The sequence below is a fragment of the Heliangelus exortis genome, chromosome Z (assembly GCF_036169615.1).
Source record: "Heliangelus exortis chromosome Z, bHelExo1.hap1, whole genome shotgun sequence".
In the NCBI taxonomy this organism is placed as follows: Eukaryota; Metazoa; Chordata; class Aves; order Apodiformes; family Trochilidae; genus Heliangelus; species Heliangelus exortis.
This window is the reverse complement of record NC_092454.1, coordinates 5,089,815-5,106,622: the sequence shown is the minus strand read 5'-3', so window position 1 is coordinate 5,106,622 and position 16,808 is coordinate 5,089,815. Positions and strand designations below refer to the sequence as shown.

General features: G+C 51.5%; 1 protein-coding gene across 1 annotated transcript; it reads right to left on the bottom strand.

Annotated features, from left to right (window-relative positions):
• Positions 1-860: 860 nt before the first annotated feature.
• On the bottom strand, positions 861-2,161 carry LOC139789745 (inositol 1,4,5-trisphosphate receptor-interacting protein-like 1). Its single transcript, XM_071730778.1, has one exon. The coding sequence runs from the start codon at positions 2,099-2,101 to the stop codon at positions 1,097-1,099; it is 1,005 nt and encodes a 334-aa protein (XP_071586879.1). The 5' UTR covers positions 2,102-2,161; the 3' UTR covers positions 861-1,096.
• Positions 2,162-16,808: the final 14,647 nt, after the last annotated feature.

Sequence of the window (16,808 nt, the reverse complement as noted above, 5' to 3'; positions counted from 1 at the left end):
GAGTCTGGATTGCCAGGAAGCTGAACGTGAGCCAGCAGAGTGCCCAGGTGGCCAAGAAGGCCAATGGCATCCTGGCCTGTATCGGGAACAGCGTGGCCAACAGGTCCAGGGAAGGGATTCTGCCCCTGTACTCAGCCCTGGGGAGGCCACACTTTGAGTCCTGTGTCCTGTTCCGGGCCCCTCAGTTCAGGAAGGGGATTGAGGTGCTGGAGCAGGTCCAGAGAAGAGCAAGGAGGCTGTGAAGGGATCCAGCCCAAGTCCTGTGAGGAAGGGCTGAGGGAGCTGGCATTGTTAAGTCTGGAGAAGAGGAGGAATCATAGAATCATAATTCTGTGATTCTATCATTCTTCCTATGCTCTTCCTACTCCTCCTTCTGTCTCATTCTGACGAAGCTCCCTTCTTCACCACTGCTGCCTGCCTCGTGGCTCCTTTTCCTGAGCCACCAGATAAGTCAAAAGAGAAAGAGCTGGGGATGCACCAGCCCAATGCTCCTGCATCCTCTGCTCTGGAATCTTCCGCCGGTCCCCTGAATTAAACTTGTGATGTTGGGCAGTGCTGTGGGAGGAGAGAAATTACTCTGATTGCCCCAGCACAGGAGCAGGGAGCAGCAGTGGAGCCTCAGGGAAGGAATCATTGAAAGCAGAGCCCACTGCATCAGCTCTTTCTAAAATGCTCTCTAAATTTGTGACAGCTGAGCCGTCAGCCCCACACAGATGCAGGGTTTGGTCAAAATGGCCATTTATGGTAACTTTGCAGTGAGTAAAACTTTCAGCATTGAAATAGTGTTTTGGTTCAAAGTAACATTAAATTTTTTTTTTTTTGGTTTTTCTTCTGACAGAAGAAAGTCCAGCCAGCAAGGGTCAGGTGCAAATGTAAACTTTTATTTGACAATTTGCTTCTATCACAAGCAAAGTGATAGAAGCCCATGAAAGTAAAAAATAGGTTGCCAGGCAAAAGAGAGAGGAAAAGGAGGTAATACAAGGGGAAAAACCCAAACAAACAAACAAAAAAAAGAGTAAGAAAGTGGGGAAGAAAGGAAAGAATAAGAGAGAAAGTCACCCCCAGGAGTCCAGCTGTAACACACACTGGTCTCTGCCTACTTGATGCGGAAGAAGCTGTCTGAGTCACCTTGCTGCACCCCAAGCATCATTTCAATAAGGAGTGAGCCACCGGTAGGGGTTGTCACTTGGAGCCTGCAGGAGCGCATGTAGGGCTGCACCAGTATCCCACAGTGCCTCCACTCAGACAAAAGCACGCAGGCTGCTGCAACCAGTACCTGGAACCGATTGGTAAGTTCCTCAAAGTTGAGGTAGGGGCCTCTACAGAGAGTGTCGCGGAGGCTGGGATTCCTCAGCTCCTCATCAGGGTGGTGAAGCTGGCACAGCAGCTCCTCCACCACCTGCTCCTCTGGGCAGGTGCACTCCAGCTCCACCCGCAACCTGTAGATCTGCACCTGTGTCTCCTCTTCTGTGCCCAGCTCTATATGGAAGGAGTGCCCATGAGGGGGCTCAATGGGCACCATAAAGCAGTGGACAGCATCAGCTTCACGGGGGGCCCAATTTTCTGATTCGGTTCCAGTCCTGAATGCTGTCCCCATGCGTGGCATGAAACTGTTCCTGGACAGCTTTCGGCAGATGGAGAGAACATCATCCACCAGCTCTTCAGCCATCGGAAAGAACCCTGGCAGATCTGATAAAAGGCGGGCTGTCTCTTCTCCTTCCTCCTGACCTGCCATGGCAATGGAAGATCCCGCTTTCCTTGTGGCATACGGCCTAGAGGTCCTCTTCTTCCGCCACCACCAGAGACTGAAGAGCACAAACAGTACTGCACCGAGGGCTGAGAACCGCCAGTGCTGCAAGACTGCAAAGAGCAGTGCCTCCCATGGGCTCTGCTCCCGGGTCCTGAGCTGCAGGCTGCATTCCCCCTGTGGCTTCTTCTCCAGCTCCTCCACCTCCTTCAGCAGCCGAGTCATGTGCCACCTCAGCATCTCCTCTCGCTGCTGCATGCGCACAAGTGTCTCCTCATCCAAGCCATCACCCACCATCTGCGGGCGATGGATGAGGCTCAGCACAACACTGGCAAGGAACTCTATGGCTCCCATGGCCTGCAGGAGGAGGGAGACAAGGGCTTCAGTTGGGCTGGCAGGGAGGGAGCTGCGTCCGTGGGGACGATCGGGTCTGGGACGCGCAGGGAGCTGCGGGCAGGTAGGAGAGGGGCCGAGGCAGCTGGCAGGCAGCAAGGCCTGCGCCCAGCCCCGGCGGTGGCAGCACCGTGCCCTGCCCGAGGCGCTCCCGCCAGCGGCCCCAGGGCGAGAACCCGCCCCCCGGGGGCCGCCTTTCTGCCCCGGCCCTCGCCCGGCCCAGCCTCCCCCTGCCTGCGCACTCACCGCTGGCCGAAGCTGAACTGGGGCAGAGCTGCCCGCTGGCACCTTTTATTGCTCCCCCTCATTGTCACCTCACAGCCACACCCAGCACCCAGCCGCTCACCCCTGTCACCAGGAGCAACAGCCCCGACACCCCCAAAGGACACACCCAGCCGGCAGCACGGGGCTCCCAGGGGCTCCCTTTACAAACCTGACAGAGGACCCCCAGAAGCCCCCTCACCAGCCGAAAATCGGCTGACCTGACCCAGGGCCACTTTGATGCTGGAGATCTCAGCCCATGAGATGGGGACTGGCTGCTTTGGTGCTGGCCCCTCGGCTCGTGGACATGGCTGTGCTCTTGGTCGCATTGTGACACCGCCATGTGGATTGCTGCTGTTGTCTGTGGGTCCTGGTGGCCTCATAGGGTCTGTCCATGGCAGGGTCTGTTTCCGTGCTGTCACTCAAAGTGGACATTTTGTCAAAATAGGAGACTTACAGATGTCATCTCTTTTGGCTTCTCTAAGGTCTTCAACAGGGTCACCCTACAACACCCTTCAGTGCACGTATGGGAGGGGAGTGGAACAGTACAGAGGGTAGTGGTTGATGGCTGAATATGCAAGTGCAGATTGGTGACAAGTGGTGTTCCTCAGGGACTTCTCTTGGCACCAATAGTGCTTAAGAGCTTCAGCAGTAACACAGGCTGTGGGATTTGGTGCAGCATGCACAAGGTCTGCAGGCAAGCAGGCTGAGCATTGCAGCAACAGCTTAAATCCTTCCCTTCAACTGCATCTGCATGTCCCCCAGATGGGAATCTGTCTCTCTCCTGCCCACCCACCGGCAGCCACTGGGTTTTCCCCTCCACCCTGTCCCGCACTGGTTCAGGTCGAGATCTGGCAGAAGAGATTTTTGGAAATCCGGGGGTTTCCACTGCTTGCATGGGGTTTGGGTAGACACCCACTCTTTCCCCTCCCAGAATGACCTCAGTCCCCGGGTAAGCAGCATGGCCCCTGCTGCTGGTGAGTCCTGGAGCAGCAGCTACCTGCAAGCCACCTTCTCACCTGAAGTGGACCAAGAAAAGCCAAGTTCCCTCAGCACAGAGCAAGGGCAGGAGAGCAGAAGGGCCACACCAGGCCATGCCCTGGGCCTGGATGGCCCCACTGAGCGCCGCTGGGCTCCTGCCTGGCTGCACACACAGTGGTGCCCTCTAGCAGAGCTTCTGCAAGAAGCGTCGGGCTGGATTTGGTGGGGATGCTGAAAAATCCTGGGCTGAGAGAAGGTGCCGCAGCCTTGGAACCCTGCTGTAAGAAACCAAAGCTTTCTAAGGAAAAAGAGAAACCACTCAAAGCGGACAAACCACCGGGAGGAGCAGAGCTCACGTTTCCGCTCCCAAGGGCAGCCCCTGGTGCTGCCTTCACTCCAAAGCTTTCCTAAAGACAAAAAGGAGGCCTGGGGAGAGTAGGAAGGGGACACCGTTTGACACCGTTTCCCACGGCATTCTCCTGGAGAAGATGGCTACATACGGCCCAGATCGGTGCAACACTTTGCTGGGTTAAATAGTGGCTGGATGGCCAGGGCCAAAAAATGGTGGTGGGATAGGAGTTAAACCCTCCTGGTGGTCAGTCCCCAGTGGTGTTCCTCAGGTCTCAGTGTTGGAGCCAGTTCTGTTTAACATCTTCATTCAGTTTGCAGATGACTACAAGTTCGGCGGTAGTGTGGATCTGCCTGAGGGTAAAAAGGCTCTGCAGAGGGACCCGGACAGGCTGGATTGATTGGCTGAGGCCAGTTGTATGAGGTTCAACAAGAGCAAGTGTCACCTCCTGCACTTGGGCCACACCAACCCCATGCACTCCTACAGGCTTGGGGAAAAGTGTCTGGAATGCTGCCCACTGGAAAAGGACCTGGGGGCGTTGGTGGACAGCAGCTGAATAGGAGCCTGTCCAGGTCTATTTAAAGCACTGGCTACCACTGATCTTATTTTAGGAAGTTGTTCTGCATCAGTTGTTTTGAATAACCTTAGACCCCTTTCCCAGTATGCCCTTTGTCTCCCCTTCTTATGGGACAGTGTGCTCTTGTGCTTCACCAAGAAGATTGTGTGGCAGAAGATGTACCTAGAAGGGTGATCTTTCTGGTTTCGTGGTGGAAATGTTAACTGGCAATGATATTTCCACACTTTTAAAAGAGCAGGAAGTGTTGAGCTAATAGGTGTTGCAGTCCAATAACGTCACCTGCCTATGGACCAATTGTTGAATTCCCTGGCAGTAGAGATTTCTTCCTGCATGTGATCCTGAAGGGAAGGGAAGGGAAAAGGGAAGAGACGAGACGAGACGAGACGAGACGAGACGAGACGAGACAAGAGAAGAATGAGAAGAGAAGAGAAGAGAAGAGAAGAGAAGAGAAGAGAAGAGAAGAGAAGAGAAGAGAGAGAGATGAGAAGAGAAGAGAAGAGAAGAGAAGAGAGAGAAGAGAAGAGAAGAGAAGAGAATAGAAGAGAAGAGAAGAGAAGAGAAGAGAAGAGAAGAGAAGAGAAGAGAAGAGAAGAGAAGAGAAGAGAAGAGAAGAGAAGAGAAGAGGAGAAGAGAAGAGAGAGGCACGATGACTGCCAGTTAATCAGTTTCTTCTAGAAAAGTCCATTCCCGTGACTGGATCTACCTATGCAGTGGGATCTTACATGTCCTGCTTGTAGCATGACATCCAAGCTCCCCAGGAAAATATACCTATGTTTTTGCTGTTGGTATATACAGCGTGGGAAACTCTTTGCCCAGCTGCTTATTCCATACAAGGGGAAGGCTAGCATGGCTGTGACAGCGACATCTGAGGTTGTATCAGGCAGTAGAAAAGAAAAAAGGTCTTGCTGATGTTTACAAATACGACATATATAAGTGAAAGGAAAAATGTATTAAAGAAATGCCACTTACTTTACCTTAATTGTAGCTTAGAAGTAGTAAATGTCTCCTAGATGGGTAAGCTTCAGAGAGAAAAACTTTCAGTTTGCTCAAAACCTTTTGCAAGGATATTTTTATTTTGATTGGTAATGCATTTACTTTTTGGAAATATCTGGAATTGTCACTTGAGATTTTTTCTTCATGTAGTTTATTTTCTTGGTTTTTGGTTTGGTTTGTTGGGTTTTTTTAATCAATAGATAAAACCAGGAGAATGTATCAATAAACAAAGCAAAGCAAAAGATCTTTCTCTGACATTGATGTCAAGTGGCACAGTTGGACTTCACTGATAAAGAGCATTTTCTTTTGCACCTGATCTGTACCTTATGCAGTACCACTGTGGTCCTTAGACATAATTCTGATTTTCTCAGGTTTTTCACATTTTAAAGTATTTTTTAACAATGTGAGGTGCAAGAGCACACAAGGAGAGAGTTGTTACATGAACCCTTTTTTGTTGCTTGTGTTTGCTGGTTGCCTTTTGATGGGAACTAAGGAAATGCAGGTGTCTCCCAGAAGTTAAACTTTTTGTATAACCATTGGACAATTGTATAACCATTGGAGGTGATTGCTAAACATACAAGCATTCAATCATGTAACTGTCTTGGTTGGAAAAGTCCTTTAAGACCCTCAAGTCCAACTGTTGATCCAGTACTGCCAAGGCCAACACTAAACCATGGCCCTCAATACCACATCCACACAACTTGGAGATTACCAGAGATGCTCCAGATGCTTCCCAGGCTTCGCTGTCCCCTTCTGGATATGCTCCAGAGAAACTCTGAAATTACTCCGTCTGCCTCAGCTCAGAAGTGCAGAGGTGGAGCCTTGGTGAAGGATCAGTTATAGCAGAGCCAGAGCATCAGCTCTTTTTCAGTAATGTTCCCTGACTTTGTGGCAGATGAGCAGTCAGTACCCTGTGCCCTTGGTTCTGATCACAGCTGTGCAGAGACACAGCGTTTGGTCATTTATTGGTAACTCTGCAGAGAGTAAAGCTGCCAGCAGGAGGGAGGCCGGGTGCTGCCCAAGCTGTGTGGGCAGTGACACACACGAGCCTCTGCCTGCTCAGTGGTCAGGAAGGTGTCAGAGTCACTGAGCTGAACCTGACTCTTCTCCACCTGACAGCTCTTAAGGAGCAGAAAATGAAAAGCAGGGTGAGGACAACAGCAAGTTGGGCCCAGAACGGCCAGCACATGGTGTCCTCAGTGTCCCGGTAGCTGCCAGCAGAGAGGGGGTCAAGGAGGCTGGGAGCCTGATTTTGCCTCAGCTTCTCCTCAGGATGGTGCAGGAAGCACAGCATGTCCTCCACCAGCTGCTCCCCCTGGCAAGTGCACTCCAGCTCCACCAGCACCTGGCATTTCCTCACCAGCATCTCCTCTTCCCTGCTCATCTCTATACGGAAGGAGGGTCCACCGGGGAGCTCGATGAGCACAAAAAAACATTCTCAACAGTAGGAACTGGGCCTCCTTTCTCTGGTAGATTCCTCTGGTAGCTCTGCCCCCTTGGCTGAGGAGATTCTCCAGCTGGTCACAGGTCCCCCAGCTGTCCCCAGTACAGCCACTCGTCCCCCATGACAGGCCCTGTCAGCCAGCTGGGTGACACCTTCAGGGACTTTCCAGCCACTCTTCCCCAGCCTTATAGCGTTGCATGGGGCTGTTGTGGCCCCAGTGCAAAAATCCTGACCACATCGCTCCCACCATCAGAATCTTCTTCTGTTTCTTTCTCCAAAGATGAGGAAAAGGCTGAGGTATTTAACTGGCAATCGGCAACTGGAAGCACGATCCTGCCATCCAACAAATGGCACAATATGGGGGAGGGGGAGAAAGGAGGAAAGAAATGCATAAAGCAAAATTTTCCTGGAAATGGTAATAATGATGGGATTGGGTTTAGGGACATCAATCGCTATGCATGTGAACCTATGCACCTGCTGCTGTGTGTGTGCCTGACCTCTTCTTTTTTTCGGCTTGCAGCGCTCCTGAGATTGCAGGAGGTGATCCTTTAATTTGCCTTTGCCAGCTTTCTTGGCCCCTTCTTCCCCCCCACGGTTTTATCCCATGTTGTCTCCCAAGCAGATCCTTCAAGAAGCTGAAGCCTAGCCAGCTTGCTGTGCCCTCTTCTCACTGTCCTGAGGATTTCAAGTCCACCATTCTCTGGTCCCTGCAGGCAAGGCTGCCCTTGAGCTTGGGGAACGCTACCAGCCCCTTCCTGTTTGTCAGAGCAAGGTCCAGCATAGCACCTCTCCTCATGGGCTCCTCTCTCAAGTCCTTCTCATCCAACCTGTGCTCACCCTCCACCCAACCTGGACTTATCTCCTTTATCATCCTCCTAACAAATCTGAGGAATCCTTTTAGATCCACCCGCTTGCTAAGAGATGTCTTTGCCAGCAGAGGCATCCCATGGGACCTCTGGTGTTTGGCAGGGATTGTCCCTCTTGCCTGGAGGTCACGAGTAGGTTTTGCAGCAGAGTTTGTGGGAGCTGTCAATGGGAGTGGCTGGGTTTTGCAGAAGCACTTGTACAGCAACTTGTGTTCAAATCACTCTCCTTTCCGCAGCACAGTTAGCATGGCAGTTGTCCTCCTTGGGCAAACAAAGTCATTTCAGAGTTTAAACTGAGGGAACATCAAAGGTGCTTGGGCAGAAGGGATTCCACAGGTTGTGAGATTTCCAGGCTTCTGCCTTGCAGAAGGGGAAAATGTGATGCCATATAAATGGGATGCCCTTAAATGTATCCCCACAGGATACAGCTTCCTAATCATTCCTTGAGCTCCTTTAGATGCTAAAGACAATCGAAGTCCAAAAGACAGAGAGGTTTGTTTCCTAAGGACCCATGAAGGATGGACAGGATCTCATGAGATGACCAAGTGATACCATCCAACCAATGGCACATTATGGGGGAGGGGGAGCAAGGAGCAAAGAAATGCTGCCTGGAGATCTGCATAGGACTGTCCTACCAGCCCAGGCCATGGAATCCTACAGGTGGTGATACTCTTACCCTTCTCTCTCTCTCTCTCTGTAAGGTGTGGGATGAATGAGGTAGTTGCCTGAAGAGTTAGGAGGCAGGCCATTAAACTTGAGAAAAAACAGCACTTTGGAAGGCCCAGGCCGGAAACTAAATTAGGGGAAAACACCTATGCTAAACTGTTAATTCTGCTGAGGCAGCAGACAGCAAAGTACAAGGGTGGCAACCACTTGATGGAACTTTCCAGCCAAGTCAGGAGGAGCAACGATTTGCTAGAGGCTGTGGCACAGCAAGAAATAGAGAGCAGAAAAGGAAGAGAGACTCTAACCCTTTGCCTATGATGGGACCACCACCACCACCTCTTCTCTGCCACGAGGCCAGCGGGACAGCACAGTATCCTTGGGTGCTGACTTCTCTCCTTTCTCCCTCTTTGTCTCTCCCTCTTCCTAGGGTGGTGCTTTATTTTCCCCTTCGCTCTTTTTTCTCTCCTGCCTCTCTCTCTAGGATTACACTAACAACTATGTTTTTAGTTCCTGCCAGTTCTCTCTGTGTTCAGTCCCAGTTGTGTACTTGCACCTGATACTGTGTTATCTTGACTTTGTCCTTCTGGGATGCCACAAGAATCTCCATTTTTCCAGTCTTTGGATGCTTTGTTTTTGCTTTCTGAACATAAAGGCATGGCTGACCTTTACTCCTCCTATATTCCACCTGACCTTCATGCTCTAAGACTTTCCTTCTCTATATTCTGACCGTGGAAAGAAACAGAACATGTTTTGGGGGGCAGAAGAGATTCTCTTCTGGAGAGAAAAGATGGCGTTTACAGATGTTCATTCTCTGAAAAGTTTTGAAGTGAATAATTAAGAAGCGTGTTTCCAACAGTACTGCCACTTTAATTTTGTTTCTCAGGCTACAACATCTTAAGCTTAGTAAAATAAAAGAACGCTGAAAGGTGTATGGTCACTTTTACAAAACATAGAGTTGCTAACTCATGGGTTTAGAAAGGCCTTAGAAATGTTTAATCTGATACATAGATACATAGATAGGTAGACAGAAAGTAAAAAAATAATACTGCTGTCTTTTTCTGATGACATTTGAAGCATTTACCAAACTCATCTTAAGAATTCTGGCAATGGACAATAAGTCTGCATTTCTTGAACGTGAACTGGAGCAGACTCTGGCCTTGGACTGACAGTCACTTTTGTGGGATTGTTTACTCTCCGTGGTCCAAAGGAGGGAGAATTTCTTCCTTTCTAGAAATTTTACTACAGGCCTGTTGGTTTGACTTTGGTACTGGGGAAGCTGGTGGAGCAGATCATCCTGGGTACTATTATTCCATAGCACATGCAGGAAAACCAGGTGATCAGGTCCAGTCAGCACGGGTTTATGAAAGGCAGATCCTGTTTGACAAAGCTGATCTGTCAGAGGCTGAGCTGCTTCTTGGATGGGGGGAGGGCTGTGGATGTTGTCTGTCACTGGCTTTAGCAAGGCCTCTGACACGGTTTCCCACCGGTGGCATTCTCCCGGAGAAGCTGGCGGCTCATGGCTTGGAGGCACACACCCTTTTTCTGGATAAAAAAACTGTTTGGACAGCCAGGTCCAGAGAGATGTGGTCAATGGAGTTAAATCCAGCTGCTGGCCGGTCACAGGTTGTGTCCCCCAGGGCTCAGTGCTGGGGCCGCTCCTGTTTAACATCTTTAGTGATGATTTGGATGAGGGCAGAGCGTGCACCCTCCCTAAGCTGGCAGATGACACTGAACTGCCTGAAAGTAGGGAAGCTCTGCAGAGGGATCTGGACAAGGCTGAACAATGGGCCAAGGCCAGTAGTATGAGTTTCACCAAGGCCAAATGTTGGGTTCTGCACTTTAGGCACAAAAGCACCCACTGGTGCTACAGGCCTGGGGAGGAGTGGCTGCAGAAGTGCTCATCAGAGAGGGACCTGAGGATGCTGATTGACAGCACAGTGGTAAGGTGCAATGAAAGCAATTGATGAGCTTTCTCCAAAGAAATCAACATTATTAATATGGCAGGAATCCAACAATATCTTAGTTATAACCTAAACCACATCTCATGAATAGGTGTTTAATTAGTCTTGGAGGCCTTTGCTCTGAGCAAGAAGAGCACCTCTGCTGGAATGCATCGACTGGCCTGATCCAATCTCCACACCCCCTGGCCAGAATGTCTCCTTGGGTAAGACATTGAGACCTTTCACCTTCTGGATGGGGGTGAAACCACCTCTGTGTGTGCTGTACATTTTACATTATTCTTCCTGTCAGTATGAACATCCATGAGTAGTGCTGTTGCAGTCAGTGCATTTCTCAGTGCCGACATCGAACTTGTTATGGCTGCTGCCTCTAACAAACTACACCGTGCTTGCAACTACTTTGTTTTTGCCACTTTGCAAATCCATCTGACAGCAGCCCTTGCTGGAGGACAGTGGGACAGACAAATGCTCTTAAGTGGCTGCACAGACCAGCAACACACGGTCCTTTAGACGTGGCTGTGGATTCACTCCTTCGACTCATGGATTTTTACCCCGTGTTTCTGCGTCACTTGTGTTAATGCCTCTTTGTCTCCTGTTTGTAGGGAACAGTGTACTCTGGGGTCACCAAGAAGATCTTTTGGCATGAGATCTGCCTAAGGAAGGTGAACACACTAGTTTAGTGCTGGAAATGGGCAGTGATATTTCCACCCTTTGAAAGAGCAGGAAGGGCTGAGCAATAACAGCTGTTGCTGCCCAATGAATGTACCTACGTATGATCCGGTTGTTGTATGCTGTGCAGGCAGAGAGTTCGTACTGCATGTAATCAGAGAGAATGTTGTTGTGGTGCTTGTTGGTGGTGCACTAGAATGAGTAATGCTTACTGGAAATACAAATTGCTGTCCCAGGCTATCATGGGCCCAGAGAGAGACCAGAAAGACAGGTTGTAGTAAGGCAAAATGGTACCAACAATCCGGCCCTTCAATGGCACAAAATTTTGCATTTTTTTCCTGGGAGACTGAAGGTCAAGTTGTCTGCAGGCATCTGAGGTGCCTTGCTGTAGGTAGATCCAGTCATGGGACTGGGCTTTTCTAGAAGAAAGTGACTGACTGAAAGCCATCATGCAAGCACACAAAGTGAATGTCAAGTCTTTTCCCCCAGAGGCAATCAAGGCAAAGCTACATCTGCTGGGCAGCTGCTCGCACGTCCTCTTTTCTTTTCCTCTCAGGATCTAGCGCCCAAAAGGGAGGGGTGCAGAAGATTTGGGCCATGGCTCAAGGAAGGGGAGTTGTAGGGAGAGCTCCTTCATTTTCTCCTGCTTTTGCAGCAGCAACCGCTGCACAGTGACAGCAGCTTTGCCCTGCAGACCATGGAGCACAGGCTGCCTATGCCACTGGTGGAGGTACTGAGCACTGAGCTCCATATTTCCTCCCCAGTTTTTTGTTTCCCTCTTCCTACTCTCCCCAGGCCTCCTTTTTGTTTTTAGGAAAGCTTTGGAGTGAAGGCAGCAGATCATTGAAGGATCTGCTTGGGAGAGGACATGGGAGGAAACCGTGGCGGGGAAGAAGGGGCCAAGAAAGCTGGCAAAGGCAAATTAAAGGATCACCTCCTGCAATCTCAGGAGCGCTGCAAGCCGAAAAAAGAAGAGGTCAGGCACACACACAGCAGCAGGTGCATAGGTTCACATGCGTAGCGATTGATGTCCCTAAACCCAATCCCATCATTATTACCATTTCCAGGAAAATTTTGCTTTCTGCGTAGGCACCCTCTGCTCTGCCATCCTAAAGAGGTACAGGACAGGCTCCCACAGGCCCACTTCTCATGCCTGACGAGCTGGTATCCTGTTCCTCATGCATGTTAACTGCAATGCTCAGCCTGCTTGTCTGCAGACCTTGTGCATGCTGCACCAAATCCCACAGCCTGTGTTACTGCTGAAGCTCTTAAGCACTATTGGTGCCAAGAGAAGTCCCTGAGGAACACCACATGTCACCAATCTGCACTTGCATATTCAGCCATCAACCACTACCCTCTGTACTGTTCCACTCCCCTCCCATACGTGCACTGAAGGGTGTTGTAGGGTGACCCTGTTGAAGACCTCAGAGAAGCCAAAAGAGATGACATCTGTAAGTCTCCTATTTTGACAAAATGTCCACTTTGAGTGACAGCACGGAAACAGACCCTGCCATGGACAGACCCCATGAGGCCACCAGGACCCACAGACAACAGCAGCAATCCACATGGCGGTGTCACAATGCGACCAAGAGCACAGCCATGTCCACGAGCCGAGGGGCCAGCACCAAAGCAGCCAGTCCCCATCTCATGGGCTGAGATCTCCAGCATCAAAGTGGCCCTGGGTCAGGTCAGCCGATTTTCAGCTGGTGAGGGGGCTTCTGGGGGTCCTCTGTCAGGTTTGTAAAGGGAGCCCCTGGGAGCCCCGTGCTGCCGGCTGGGTGTGTCCTTTGGGGGTGTCGGGGCTGTTGCTCCTGGTGACAGGGGTGAGCGTCTGGGTGCTGGGTGCTGGGCGTGGCTGTGAGGTGACAATGAGGGGGAGCAAGAAAAGGTGCCAGCGGGCAGCTCTGCCCCAGTTCAGCTTCGGCCAGCGGTGAGTGCGCAGGCAGGGGGAGGCTGGGCCGGGCGAGGGCCGGGGCAGAAAGGCGGCCCCCGGGGGGCGGGTTCTCGCCCTGGGGCCGCTGGCGGGAGCGCCTCGGGCAGGGCACGGTGCTGCCACCGCCGGGGCTGGGCGCAGGCCTTGCTGCCTGCCAGCTGCCTCGGCCCCTCTCCTACCTGCCCACAGCTCCCTGCGCGTCCCAGACCCGATCGTCCCCACGGACGCAGCTCCCTCCCTGCCAGCCCAACTGAAGCCCTTGTCTCCCTCCTCCTGCAGGCCATGGGAGCCATAGAGTTCCTTGCCAGTGTTGTGCTGAGCCTCATCCATCGCCCGCAGATGGTGGGTGATGGCTTGGATGAGGAGACACTTGTGCGCATGCAGCAGCGAGAGGAGATGCTGAGGTGGCACATGACTCGGCTGCTGAAGGAGGTGGAGGAGCTGCAGAAGAAGCCACAGGGGGAATGCAGCCTGCAGCTCAGGACCCGGGAGCAGAGCCCATGGGAGGCACTGCTCTTTGCAGTCTTGCAGCACTGGCGGTTCTCAGCCCTCGCTGCAGTACTGTTTGTGCTCTTCAGTCTCTGGTGGTGGCGGAAGAAGAGGACCTCTAGACCCTATGCCACAAGGAAAGCGGGATCTTCCATTGCCATGGCAGGTCAGGAGGAAGGAGAAGAGACAGCCCGCCTTTTATCAGATCTGCCAGGGTTCTTTCCGATGGCTGAAGAGCTGGTGGATGATGTTCTCTCCGTCTGCCGAAAGCTGTCCAGGAACAGTTTCATGCCACGCATGGGGACAGCATTCAGGACTGGAACCGAATCAGAAAATTGGGCCCCCCGTGAAGCTGATGCTGTCCACTGCTTTATGGTGCCCATTGAGCCCCCTCATGGGCACTCCTTCCATATAGAGCTGGGCACAGAAGAGGAGACACAGGTGCAGATCTACAGGTTGCGGGTGGAGCTGGAGTGCACCTGCCCAGAGGAGCAGGTGGTGGAGGAGCTGCTGTGCCAGCTTCACCACCCTGATGAGGAGCTGAGGAATCCCAGCCTCCGCGACACTCTCTGTAGAGGCCCCTACCTCAACTTTGAGGAACTTACCAATCGGTTCCAGGTACTGGTTGCAGCAGCCTGCGTGCTTTTGTCTGAGTGGAGGCACTGTGGGATACTGGTGCAGCCCTACATGCGCTCCTGCAGGCTCCAAGTGACAACCCCTACCGGTGGCTCACTCCTTATTGAAATGATGCTTGGGGTGCAGCAAGGTGACTCAGACAGCTTCTTCCGCATCAAGTAGGCAGAGACCAGTGTGTGTTACAGCTGGACTCCTGGGGGTGACTTTCTCTCTTATTCTTTCCTTTCTTCCCCACTTTCTTACTCTTTTTTTTGTTTGTTTGTTTGGGTTTTTCCCCTTGTATTACCTCCTTTTCCTCTCTCTTTTGCCTGGCAACCTATTTTTTACTTTCATGGGCTTCTATCACTTTGCTTGTGATAGAAGCAAATTGTCAAATAAAAGTTTACATTTGCACCTGACCCTTGCTGGCTGGACTTTCTTCTGTCAGAAGAAAAACCAAAAAAAAAAAATTTAATGTTACTTTGAACCAAAACACTATTTCAATGCTGAAAGTTTTACTCACTGCAAAGTTACCATAAATGGCCATTTTGACCAAACCCTGTATCTGTGTGGGGCTGACGGCTCAGCTGTCACAAATTTAGAGAGCATTTTAGAAAGAGCTGATGCAGTGGGCTCTGCTTTCAATGATTCCTTCCCTGAGGCTCCACTGCTGCTCCCTGCTCCTGTGCTGGGGCAATCAGAGTAATTTCTCTCCTCCCACAGCACTGCCCAACATCACAAGTTTAGTTCAGGGGACCGGCGGAAGATTCCAGAGCAGAGGATGCAGGAGCATTGGGCTGGTGCATCCCCAGCTCTTTCTCTTTTGACTTATCTGGTGGCTCAGGAAAAGGAGCCACGAGGCAGGCAGCAGTGGTGAAGAAGGGAGCTTCGTCAGAATGAGACAGAAGGAGGAGTAGGAAGAGCATAGGAAGAATGATAGAATCACAGAATCATGATTCTATGATTCCTCCTCTTCTCCAGACTTAACAATGCCAGCTCCCTCAGCCCTTCCTCACAGGACTTGGGCTGGATCCCTTCACAGCCTCCTTGCTCTTCTCTGGACCTGCTCCAGCACCTCAATCCCCTTCCTGAACTGAGGGGCCCGGAACAGGACACAGGACTCAAAGTGTGGCCTCCCCAGGGCTGAGTACAGGGGCAGAATCCCTTCCCTGGACCTGTTGGCCACGCTGTTCCCGATACAGGCCAGGATGCCATTGGCCTTCTTGGCCACCTGGGCACTCTGCTGGCTCATGTTCAGCTTCCTGGCAATCCAGACTCCCAGGTCCCTTTCTGCCTGGCTGCTCTCAGCACTCTGTGCCCAGCCTGGAGCTCCCCATGGGCTTGTTGTGGCCAAAGTGCACTTGGCACGTGGACCCGGCCCTTGGCCTTGTTGAACCTCATCCCATTGGAGTCAGCCCAACTCTCCAGTCTGTCCAGGGTCCCTCTGCCGAGTTCTCCTGCCTTCCAGAAGATCCACTTTCCCCCCCAGCTTTGTGTCATCTGCAAATTTGCTAATTGTGGATTCAGTCTCCTCATCTCAATCATCAGTGAAGACATTAAACAGAACTGGGCCCAACACTGATCCCCGGGGGACACCACAGCCACCAATTGCATGCAGCACCGTTCATCACCACTCTCTGGTGGCCTCCAGCAGTTCCTAACCAGGCACAGAGTGCCCCTCTCTGAGCCATGGGCTGACAGCTTTTTCAGGAGAATGCTTTGGGAGATGGTGTCAAAGGCTTTGCTGAAGTCCAGCTAGACTCCATCCACAGCCTTCCCCTCACCCACCAGGCGGGTCACCCGATGATAAAAGGAGAGCAGGTTGGTCAGACAGGACCTGCCCTTCCTAACCCGGTGCTGGCTGGGTCTGATCCCCTGTGCATCCTGCAGGTGCTGTGTGATCGCCCCCAGGATGATCTGCTCCATAACCTTGCCAGGCACTGAGGTCAGGCTGCCGGGCCTGGAGTTTCCTGGGACCTCCTTTTGTCCCTTTTTGTGGATTGGTGTGACATTCACCAACTGCCAGTCATCTGGGACCTCCCCAGTGAGCCAGGACTGTTGGTAAATGATGGGGAGTGGCTTGGTGAGCTCTTCCCCAGCTCCCTCACCACGCTGGGGTGGATCCTGTCTGTTCCCATAGACCTGTGAGGATCCAGGTGGTTCAGCATGTCACAAACTGTTCCCTCCAGGATTAAAGGGGGACTATTTATTTTCTCACATCCCTCTATTTCTCTCTACAAGTCCCAGAAGCAGCTGTCCTCAGGACAACCTGTCTTACTGTTGAAAACTGAGGTAAAGGAGATGTTAAACACCTCAGCCTTTTCCTCATCTTTGGAGACCTCCAGGCAGCATTTCTTTCCTCCTTGCTCCCCCTCCCCCATAACGTGCCATTGGTTGGATGGTATCACTTGGTCATCTCATGAGATCCTGTCCATCCTTCATGGGTCCTTAGGAAACAAACCTCTCTGTCTTTTGGACTTCGATTGTCTTTAGCATCTAAAGGAGCTCAAGGAATGATTAGGAAGCTGTATCCTGTGGGGATACATTTAAGGGCATCCCATTTATATGGCATCACATTTTCCCCTTCTGCAAGGCAGAAGCCTGGAAATCTCACAACCTGTGGAATCCCTTCTGCTCAAGCACCTTTGATGTTCCCTCAGTTTAAACTCTGAAATGACTTTGTTTGCCCAAGGAGGACAACTGCCATGCTAACTGTGCTGCGGAAAGGAGAGTGATTTGAACACAAGTTGCTGTACAAGTGCTTCTGCAAAACCCAGCCACTCCCATTGACAGCTCCCACAAACTCTGCTGCAAAACCTACTCGTGACCTCCAGGCAAGAGGGACAATCCCTGCCAAACACCAGAGG

Coding starts and splice junctions, on each gene's coding strand:
- LOC139789745 (XM_071730778.1), bottom strand. CDS start 2,101: ATGGGAGCCATAGAGTTCCTTGCCAGTGTTGTGCTGAGCCTCATCCAT.